The sequence below is a fragment of the Salvelinus sp. IW2-2015 genome, linkage group LG32 (assembly GCF_002910315.2).
Source record: "Salvelinus sp. IW2-2015 linkage group LG32, ASM291031v2, whole genome shotgun sequence".
Taxonomy (NCBI): Eukaryota; Metazoa; Chordata; class Actinopteri; order Salmoniformes; family Salmonidae; genus Salvelinus; species Salvelinus sp. IW2-2015.
The window spans coordinates 17,708,042-17,719,799 of record NC_036871.1 but is presented as its reverse complement, the minus strand read 5'-3'; the positions used below and the strand labels follow the sequence as shown (position 1 = coordinate 17,719,799).

Here is an 11,758-nt window from a genome sequence, read left to right as displayed (position 1 = left end):
GGTAGATGGTCAGTTTTACGAGGGTATGTTTGGCAGCATGAGTGAAGGATGCTTGTTTGCGATATAGGAAGCCGATTCTAATTTAATTTGGATTGGAGATGCTTAATGTGGGTCTGGAAGGAGAGTTACAGTCTACACCAGACACCCAGGTATTTGTAGTTGTCCACGTATTCTAAGTCAAAGCCGTCCAGAGTAGTGATGCTGGACGGGCGGGCAGGGGTGCGTGCGGGCATGATATCGATTGGAATAGCATGCACTTATACTTTTTTACTGCAGTGTTATAGCAGCAGGATTTGGGAGGCCTTAGAGCGGAGACTAGGAGCGAGTCGTATGGCATTGAGCTCGATCTGGAGTTAGGTTAACAGTGTCCCAAGAGAGGGGCCAGAAGTATACAGAACTGGTGGCGTCTGCGTAGAGGTGGATCAGAGAATCACCCTTAGCAGCAAGACGCCCGATGCATCATGATGTATACCAAGAGAAGAAGAGCGCCTGCAGAATTGATACCCTGCTGGCCCCTGACCACTAGCAGACTGTTTCCCAGAAGGTCACGGACAACACGCCCGTCCCAACTTCGACTACCTACACACGCTCTTCGGGACTCACGGACAAGAAGTAGGTGCGTTAAACAGCTGCACCGCCGGCATCACCCCATACGTCAAGAACAAGGCTGTTGAGTCTGCCAATAAGAATGTGGTGATTGACAGAGTCGAAAGCCTTGGCCAGGTATAAATCAGGGGCTTTGGTATTAGCATTGATCATTGCAATAATATACACAAAGAAGTATTTTGGGACAAAGGCAGTGAATGACATGAATGATACAATGATAACTTTGAGTACCGGTTTGTTCTATATTGAAAAACAATGTATTTATTAGAAGGCATCTGTACATTTTACATTATAGATTCATACAGTTTGATCTGGGTTTCTAAATAGAAAAATCTGTTAAATCTTGGTTTCTCAATAAGAAAGGAACAATAAGATCACTTCACAGGGTTTAAATGTGCTTCATCTTAGTTTATCAGAGTTAAGCGATCCACAGTAACATTCTGAAAGCAGTTCAACTCATAATGCCCAAATGTCCAAGATCAGCATATTAGCAATAATAATAATAATTGTGGGGCTGCTTAYATTTGTTCTGTTACACACTTGTATAAGTTTGTAATGKAAATGTGTTTCTTGCATATCCCAACTCCCCCTGAGCTGCTGCAGGAATCGGGGTCACGGCCAGGGTCACCAATGGAGCAATTGGGGTTAAGTGCCTTGCTCAAGGGCACAGTAAGATTTCTTACCTTGTTGGCTCTGGGATTTCAAACCAGCAACCTTTCGGTTACTGGCCTAACCCTCGAACCTTGAGGCTATCTGTCAATGAATGAGGGGTATAAATGAGGGGTACCCATCAGTGCATTTGCAGCTCCCTATATTGATGTGCCACATTTTAACACCCCTTTAGCTGTCTTCAGACATAAAGTACAGACATTAAATAATTGCGGTGCTATAAAGAATTACAAAGTAAGATTCTTGCAAATACTCTTTACTTCACGTCAAACAAGCTCAGTTGTGTGTGGGACAGGGAAATGTGAAAAATTTGAATCCAAGATTACATGTGTCCTTTGTTAGGGATGTAATTTTTCAACAGATAAATCGGATTAAATCATTGATCACAAATTACTTTTCCATTTGTTGGTGTGAGAAGAATCATCACTAGCTGAAAGAAAAATAGTAAATGAAAAAATGTTAACTACTGGAAAATGGTAATACATTAACCGAATGGTGTAACAATGTAATGTAAGTGGAATTAAGACATACCAACAGTTATCTTCCCCTCCTTCTCCAGTTTCTTTAGGTGATGCACAAGGTTCACCTCTGCTGCTCTATGCAGATGTTCAGGTGTCTCCTTTTGCAGAAAAGTACATTTTACAAAGTTGGTTACAAAGTAGATTATTCATGGTAGAGGTTTTCAAGGGTGCAAAAAGTTGGACCCGTTCCGAGGTTTTCCCACCCGACCCGATATGCATAAATTATATATTTTTTAATCTGAGACCATAAGACAGTCAGACCCGYTCCGAAAAGGCCCCTTGAAAAAACATACCAATGCRGATCCGAGAGTAAAAAGAGCGAAAAATAAACCGACCGGGCGCTGCCAGCACCATCAATAAACAAGCGATATTGCCCAAATGATCCACAGTTACGGGTCCTTAAAAACTACCTATAACAAATTACACAAAGAAAATGTATCGTCTTTCGATGTGTAGCTTATTCAAAACTTTGTAGCCTATTGTTTTAATGGTTTTTACTTTCCTAAAACAATAATTGTCCACCTCATGGTTCAGCTGTCAGAGATTTGAGCACCAAATGCATTAGGACATTGCATGCATGGGCCTATTAGGCTTAGGTGTCCACTGTRTGRTATTAATATTTAAAAGCAGGCACATGTGAAGTGAGCAGCCGGAACCAGTTTCAGCTGGACATAAGCTATATGTTTTATTGAGTGCCAATTGGCTGACACAGATAATTCAGCTSGCGTAGTTCTCATCACCTCACACACATTAAATGAACAGAGGACGGGTCCAATCAGGTCCAGTCGGTAACTCAATTTTAATTGCACATACACGAGACCTGTGGCAATTATATCAGACCTGACCCAAATCCGAGACAAAAGTCTGAATTTAGGACCCAGACCTGGTCGGATCCCAAAATCTTGGGTCTGTTGGACCCGTGAAGACCTCTAATTCATGGGTTGCACCTCTGTTATTGTTGTCAACATCCCACAGCCACTGYAGCCATATTGATGCTCAAAAGTAGAACAGGGACTAATGACTTTGCCTAAATTACACTATATGGGCTTGGGAATTATGATGACATTGCTAGTACACAGAGTATTTMGTAGGAAACAACTTTGCCATTATCATCATGTTGTCAAATTTACTTTAGACAGATGGCAATGTTGTCATTAGCTAGCAAAGTTCGTCAAATCAAATTTMATTTCCATCACGTGCCGAATACAACTGGTGTAGACTTTATAGTGAAATGATTGCTTACGAACCTTTCCCAACGATGCAGAGTTTTAAAAATKATATACAAAAATAAACTAGTAACTAACACAAGGAATAAAATAAAATACACAAGAACGGTATTTTATTAGGATCCTCATTTGCTGTTGCAAAAATTTGCAGCTAATCTTCCTGGTGTCCACACAAAACATGAAACAATGGAACTATATACAGTAGAGGTCGACCGATTAATCGGAATGGCCGATTAATTAGGGCAGATTTCAAGTTTTCATAACAATCAGTAATCTGTATTTTTGGACACCGATTTGCCGAATTTTTTTTTTTTTACACCTTTATTGAACTAGGCAAGTCAGTTAAGAACACATTCTTATTTTCAATGACGGCCTAGGACCGGTGGGTTAACTGCCTTGTTCAGGGGCAGAACGACAGATTTTTACCTTGTCAGCTCGGGGATTCGTTTTTGCAACCTTACGGTTAACTAGTCCAACGCTCTAAACACCTGCCTCACGAGGAGCCTGCCTGTTACGTGAATGCAGTAAGAAGCCAAGGTAAGTTGCTAGCTAGCTTTAAACTTATCTTATAAAAAACTATCAATCAATCATAATCACTAGTTATAACTACACATGGTTGATGATATTACTAGATTATCTAGCGTGTCCTGCGATGCATATAATCGATGCTGTGCCTGTTAATTTCTCATTGAATCACAGTTTGACAAACGGGTGATGTTTTAACAAGCGCATTTGCGAAAAAAGCACTGTCGTTGCACCAATGTACCTAACCATAAACATTAATGCCTTTCTTTAAAATCAATACACAAGTATATATTTTTAAACCTGCATATTTAGTTAATATTGCCTGCTTACATGAATTTCTTATAACKAGGGAAATTGTCACTTCTCTTGCATTCCGTGCAAGCAGTCAGGGTATAGGCCCTAATTAATTTGCTAGAATTGTACATAATTTTGACATAACATTGAAGGTTGTACAATGTAACAGCAATATTTAGACTTAGGGATGCCATCTGTTAGATAAAATACGGAACGGTTCCGTATTTCACTAAAAKAATAAACGTTGTATTTTCGAAATTATAGTTTCCGGATTTGACCATATTAATGACCTAAGGCTCGTATTTCTGTGTGTTATTATGTTATAAATAAGTCTATGATTTGATATTTGATAGAGCAGTCTGACAGCAGCAGCAGGCTCGTAAGCATTCATTCAAACAGCACTTTCGTGCGTTTGCCAGCAGCTCTTCGCAATGCTTCAAGCATTGCGCTGTTTATGACTTCAAGCCTATCAACTCCCGAGATTAGGCTGGTGTAACCGATGTGAAATGGCTAGCTAGTTAGTGGGGTGCATTTCAAACGTCACTCGCTCTGAGACTTGGAGTAGTTGTTCCCCTTGCTCTGCAAGGACCGCGGCTTTTGTGGAGCGATGGGTAACGATGCTTCGAGGGTGGCTGTTGTCGATGTGTTCCTGGTTCGAGCCCAGGTAGGGGCGAGTAGAGGGACGGAAGCTATACTGTTACCCTGGCAATACTAAAGTGCCTATAAGAACATCCAATAGTCAAAGGTATATGAAATACAAATGGTATAGAGAGAAATAGTCTTATAATTACTATAATAACAAACTAAAACTTCTTAACTGTGAATATTGAAGACTCATGTTAAAAGGAACCACCAGCTTTMATATGTTCTCATGTTCTGAGCAAGGAACTTAAACGTTAGCTTTTTTACATGGCACATATTGTAACGGCAGCCTTCCTCCTCTTCGTCTGAAGAGGAGGTGTAGCAGGGATCGGACCAAGACGCAGCGTGGTTAGAATACATTCTTCTATTTATTGAAGACGACAACGAAGAACACTATACAAACTACAAAATAACAAACGTGGCAAAACCGAAACAGTCCTATCTGGTGCAGAGAACACAAAGACAGAAGACAACCACCCACAAACCGCAACACAAAACAAGCTACCTAAATATGGTTCCCAATCAGAGACAATGACTAACACCTGCCTCTGATTGAGAACCATATCAGGCCATACATAGAAATGGACAAACTAGACACACAACATAGAATGCCCACCCAGCTCACGTCCTGACCAACACTTAAACAAAGAAAACACAAAAGAACTATGGTCAGAACGTGACACATATTGCACTTTTACTTTCTTCTCCAACACTTTGTTTTTGCATTATTTAAACCAAATTGAACATGTTTCATTATTTATTTGAGGCTAAATTGATTTGATTGATGTATTATATTAAGTTAAAATAAAAGTGTTCATTCAGTATTGTTGTAATTGTCATTATAACAAATAAATAMATTTTCTTTTTAAATTAAATTGGCCGATTAATCGTATCGGCTTTTTTTGGTCCTCCAATAATCGGTATCGGAGTTGAAAGATCATAATCGGTCGACCTCTAATATATAGGGAGTAACAGTACCAGATCAATGYGCAGAGGTATGAGGTACTTGAGGTAGATATGTAGACGACGGCACGGTAAAGTGACTAGCWAAAATAGCACTCAAAAATAGCTAGCAATGCTAACATTAGCTAGATAAAATCTGGAGATCTCCCCTCAATCTTAGCTAGCTACTGTAGCTAACGTTATACTGCATCTAGGTTTWCCTACTAATTATTTGCCTTCTTTAGAAATGTCATCATGTTTTCAAGTCACAGTAATGCACTTTTGATCAAATCTTCATCAGTCCTAAAACAAACATTCAAAACAATATTGTGACCAAACGTGCAACACATATAATTCTATAGGCAAAGCAGTGTTAGTAGGCTTTGAATGATGTAACATTATTTGGTCAGCATCTACACATACTGTATATCAACCTTATGTTACCAAGGAATGTTACCAAATGTAACTAAAGGAGGTTAAAGACCTGGTTGCATAAAACACCTTAAGTTAACTTTAAGGGGAAAGTTTCCCCTTAAAGTTAAGTCTGTTGCACAAAACATTTTAAGATGAATTTCCCCCTTAAATTAAGTGAAAAAGTTATGGTGCCCACAAAGTCCCTTAACTGCTTCATTCAGTATGGATATCAATGTAAACAGCACTTGTGGATGTGAATGTTGCTTTCATCTGCTCTGGTTACAAAAGTTTTAACATCAAAAAGCTATCTACTTAGCTAAACAATGGAAGGTGCACAATCCATGGCTATAAAGATAGCTGGCTAGTTACAGTGGTTCCTCCTATAAAAGTTGTGTCATACTGCAGCACACCTTCCGAGCTGTAGCAGAATTCTATGGCACGTTATTTAATGGTCAGCCATTTTTAACATTAATGCAAGTTAGTGCTAGTTTGACTACCAGAGGGCATCTTTGAGAAGCATTTGATAGTCTTCCATATATATTAGCGTTACTAGAAAATTTAAAACCTTTTTTGTAAGAACATAGTATATGGGATTGATTTTAAGAAATTTAGCTTAATTCATTTGATTAATATTAAACCCCCTCAGGGTTTCTGTTAGGATGGAACGGAAAATATGGCACTGTACAACGTGACGGTCGGGAGTAGGTTACAGCATAAGAGGATTGGAGGATTCTAAATTAATATCTAAGGGGCATAACATTTCCACACCATAATTGTAGTGTAACCCAATAATCAAACAGAGATTCAGTGAAAATAAAAATTGCATTGATTTAACAAGACCAGTCCCCATGCTTGTCTCAGAGCAGCGCAAAAGCAATGCTGAAATAGTTATTGCTTCAAATCCTATTGCTTCTAACTTCAATATGCTCTTTAGATAAATAAGACCTACACCACTAAGAACAGCGGGAACATTTCCCTAGTCAGCGCCATAATTAATGCAATSCCCCTTAAAGTGTTGCTGTGTGCTACCCTGTGGGGCAGGTTGGGGGTCCAACCCCCCTCCCCCATGGGCTAGGTCCGTCTCCTGTGCGCTGCTCTGCGGCCCGTCCCGTGCCTCCTGCTCTCATGCCTTGAACCTCGTGCGCCTACGTCTATCTCAGTGGAGTATATATTGTCCTGCTAGAAACATTTGCAGAATTCACAGCCTGCTACACTTGTGAAAAACAGGGTTAATAATATATTAGTGAGAATATCTAAGGGGCTTTTATATAATTCTACATGATTTAATAATAATAATAATAATAATAATAGCTTTGTTTTAAAAATAACTATTTTGGAGATGATTTCGTTTTCAAATAACGTAAAGTGAGCAAAAAAAGGCCATTCTTGAACATGGGTTGAGACATTGTTACTAATTTATAAATAAAGCCAGTTTGTTATTTAGAATGATTTATTTCTGTTTTTAGAGGGAGAGAAATCAAAAGCCTACCATCACCTCATGGGTCTCCCGGTCGCGGCCGGCACAGGTATTGAACCAGCATCAGTTTGCACTGCGATGCAGTGTCTTAGACCGCTGCGCCACTCAGGCGCTGTACAACTTGACTAGGCTACAGTACTACAGTACTAAGAGCAAAATAATCCTAACATTTCCACACCCTAATTGTAGTCTAAGCTTCTCTTAGAATAAAAACCTTAGTGTAACAACAGTTTTAGTAAGTAATACTGAAGTCGTGCACAATTATCAGTTTCTATTTAGGTTTATGTAGCCCATTCATTGTCAGTTAGACACACAGTAGCGCCTTGGGACCCAAAAGCATAATCAGTGCTCTAACTCCACCTTGCGCTGGTCTGGAGCAATAAAATAGTGACGCAGGGTACCGTACTAAACCACAAAACTTTTAGTGGAGCAACCATTGTGTAACGGGTGCTCTCCTCCTCTTCGTCTGAAGAGGAGAAGCGAGAAGGGTCGGACCAATACGCAGCGTTGTAATCCATAATGATTTATTAACAGAACGATGAAACACGATAACACTTGAAAAGATTACAAAATAACAAAACGACGTAGACTGACCTAAAACATGTGAACTTACATAAACACGAAGAACGCACGAACAGGAACAGACTACATACATGAACGAAACCGAAACAGTCCCGTGTGGTGCAACATACACAGACACAGAAGACAATCACCCACAAACAAACAGTGAGAACATCCTACCTTAATATGGTTCTCAATCAGAGGAAATGTCAAACACCTGCCTCTAATTGAGAACCATATCAGGCAACCCATTTAAACCAACATAGAAACACATAACATAGAATGCCCACCCCAACTCACGCCCTGACCACTAAACACATACAAAAACAAGAGAAAACAGGTCAGGAACGTGACACATTGTAGCTCTAGCTACTCTGTAAGCTTGCTTGACGTACTAGAAAGTAATATAAACAAGTTTAGAAAAAAGTAACTTCATGAAATGTGGTTTACTATCTTCTGAAGCAATTTGGTTATCCTGTCTTGATTGTAGAAGTTCTATTTTGCTATTTCACAAAACAAGTCAGTGAATCATGCCATCTCCATGGTAACCAGATACTCTTTCTGCCATACATGCCTTCAGACTCTGTAAAACCCCTTAAGAATGCCCTTACTTAAAGGAAATATTTGAGGGGCTATATGCAACACCCTTGAACAATACCCTTAGGTAAGGGGAAATTATTCCTTAAGTCCTCAGAATTAATATGTACCCTAAATATATTTGTATTTTTTTTTAAGGGAAACAAACATTAAGGGAAACACTTAAGATGCAACCGGGCCCCTAACTTTAAGTTATAATGTACAAACCTTGTAGACGACTTTGACCAGTTCCATAGATGAAAATGTGTTCCCTCCGGCTGCCTGGAGGACACTGAGGATCTGTTGCTCTCTGAGGTTTCTATGGCTGATGTAATGCTGGATCTTAGAACCAGCGTCTTGGACCACAGGTCCATGACCTAAAGAAATGAGTTTGGGAAGAAAGTAATGTAGATGTTTTTGTATCAAGTCCTATGCATAGCTGACATAACTGTAAATGTAAACTAGTAATCTGAAGAAGAGCCTCTCAAATCATGATGTCATGTGTCTTCAGACATCTATATATTTTTGTCCACTTTGCACTTAATGACACACTCTAAGTCCCAATTGGCACCCTATTCACTATTTAGTGCACTACCAGGGCATATGGACAAAATTACTGCACTAAATAGGGAATAAGGTGCCATTTGGGAMGCATTCCCATGATTTTTAAGAAGTGTTTTAGAGCTCAATAACAAACCTGGGTATATTAGGTCAGCCTGTGAGTCCAGCAGAATTTGCAGAGATTTCATATAGTCATAGAGATCTTCAAACACGGCCGTTCCCTCCCCCAAAATACAGTCTCCTGAGAAGATGGCCTTCTCTTCCTCCAAAACAAGGGCCATGTGGTCATCTGTGTGTCCTGGGGTGAACAGGACTCTGCACGCACACACAMATGCACACACCCACAGTTATACATAGAGCCATAATAAAGCTTATGCACTTCACAGTGCTTGACTTGGACTGAAATAGGTGCTGGGACTTATATTTAGGTGCAGGAGCTTCACAATACTTCTGAGCCAACATTCTATAAGAGGTGCAGGAGCTCAAGCAGTAGAATGGAGGTGCCGGTACTCAGCTCCGGTGAGCTGCTGCCCAAGTCAAACACTGGCACTACACTATTTACACAGTAACGTTACACTTACTTCAGTGTGGCCCCCTCAGTTTCTATGACGTCGCCATGTTTCAGGTAAGTGTACGTCTTACTTGGTCCTATTCGTTCGTCAGTTGGGGGAGAGCGAGGGAGTTTGCTTACTTGTAACTCAGAACCTGCGTGGAGAGATAAAAGCACATAGGCACACAAAGGATGTGTGGCTTTCTGRGTCAGCGTCAACAAAAAGCACATAACGCCCTGGACCAGACCTAATAGGCCTCTGAAGCTGTCAATCTGTGGCTGMCAAAATGAGACAGTTACTATCGTCAGGTGTCACCTCCATTTGTCACTCACTTCCAGTAATGTCCCTGCAGATGTCGATCACTCCACCTGTATGGTCGTGATGCCAATGGGTGACAATGATCTCCTGGATGGCAGTGTTGAACTGGCTCAAGGCTTGTTGGAGACTGCTGATGTACTCAGGGATGGCAGGCTCTCCTGTGTCTATCAACACTCGCCTTAAAACAAGAATGGTCTGTATTTAATTCATGCAGTTTGATACTTTTGTGTAGTTTCCATATCCATAACACTTTTTCAATAAAAGTGTACTACATTAGACCTTCAACTGCAAATGGATAGGCACACATGTGGCAATGCTGTCCAAGAGGGGAAATGTGAGGCTAGTACAGGTGTGGAATACATTTCCACAAAACGAAAATACCTTTTCCCCGTTCCAACTAAATACGTATTGGTTCCTTGTAGTGTCATTGGACCAGGGTTGCATCCCAGGATTCGCACAACTCTGGACGATAGCTGCTCGATACGAGGGAGTATTGCACTCATGGTTCACGACGCAATCAGGTACGTATATCAATTGTGCTTATGTTAGTAACTCAAAGCCCCATGCAATGTGAAAATAAAAACTGTAGTCCAAGACGYTGAAGTTGTAAATTAGTTTTGAACTTCACCTCTCCGATGTAAATAAACATTGACCTGAAGTGGAGGATTACTTCCTGTGTGACGTGCACCTCACCTCGTTTCAAAATAAAAGCCTCATTATCCAAATAAAAGTGTTTGCTAAAAGTCATAACAATTTAGCCTCAAACAACAAAACGATTGCATATCATTTCATAATAATTATAGTACATCGTAAATACTGGCCCCCAAAAAAATCTATCTATATTTTTTATTTTATAGATGGCAATGACAGACACAAGCACGAGATGGTAGTAACTGAGCTAGGTCAATAGGTAGAGCCATTGTCAAATCTTATTCAGAGATACATGGTTAATCAGTTGACTATATCAGTATGTTGTAGATAAGGTGTGACAGGATAATAAGATAATTACGATTTATGAGAAACACATTTGCACATTTCTCTGTAGAAAAAAACAAGAACGACCGTTTTCAGCACAAACTGTTGAAAACAACTATACGTTATGTTTGTGTGAGCATTTGTTTCTTTCAAGCTTAAATATTTCCTTGGGTTTGTTTAGCCTCTCTAAGTGTATTGACTTTAATTATTTATAGTAAGTAAAGCTAAATTATTTTTGTCTGCTGTCATCGGCATAAATGTAATAGACCTTCACACATGTCTATATGTCATTTATTACATGATTTAACACCAACTAATTTAATTTGTTTTGCCTTTGCAGTTCCTATGCATTGGCCGTATTGTCATTATATAGAATATAGGGGACAGCATGATCTTAAATAAAGCTGTGTGATATTTATTTTATTCATTCTATTACCCCCCTAAGTGCTTCATGAGTAATAGTACATGCATTACAAGAGATCGATACAGTCAAATTAACCCATAAAACTGACATAGGATGCAGCTGTAAATCGTACAATGGGTCCAACAATCCATCCCACTGAATGCTGTGTTTGATATTTGTCTCTCATAAATTGTGACCTATAAAAATGGCTGCTTGGTCTATATAATATTTACAGGAGCGTTGAGAGGTAGCAGAGACCTTTTCTAAATGAAATGGATCCTGCCATCTGGGTATCAGGGCCCTTTTCTTCTCTGCTCTCCCTCTGTAATTACACAACATAATGGCTGTGCAATCTGTCTGTAATCTCACATTATAATCACTCTGCTTTCCTTCCCTCTGCACCTCACTCTCTCTCCACTGCYGCTAATTCAATATAAATGTAAATGACCGGGAGAAAGAATGGAGAAAGAAATATAGAAATCTCATTTTTATTTACA

General features: G+C 39.7%; 1 protein-coding gene across 2 annotated transcripts; it reads right to left on the bottom strand.

Annotated features, from left to right (window-relative positions):
- Window positions 1–1,515: 1,515 nt before the first annotated feature.
- On the bottom strand, window positions 1,516–10,562 carry LOC111957072 (lactamase, beta 2). 2 transcript variants are annotated; one of them, XM_023977794.2, is made up of 7 exons: window positions 10,265–10,562; window positions 9,898–10,061; window positions 9,596–9,719; window positions 9,151–9,329; window positions 8,682–8,830; window positions 1,807–1,894; window positions 1,516–1,705 (listed from the first exon to the last, which is right to left on the bottom strand). In XM_023977794.2, exons 1-7 carry the CDS (start codon window positions 10,384–10,386, stop codon window positions 1,659–1,661), a joined length of 873 nt encoding a protein of 290 aa, XP_023833562.1. In that variant the 5' UTR covers window positions 10,387–10,562; the 3' UTR covers window positions 1,516–1,658. The 2 variants fall into 2 exon arrangements, with proteins under 2 accessions (XP_023833562.1, XP_070292702.1); XM_070436601.1 differs by lacking the exons at window positions 1,516–1,705; window positions 1,807–1,894 and adding an exon at window positions 8,477–8,566 and having other exon boundaries at window positions 8,623–8,830.
- Window positions 10,563–11,758: the final 1,196 nt, after the last annotated feature.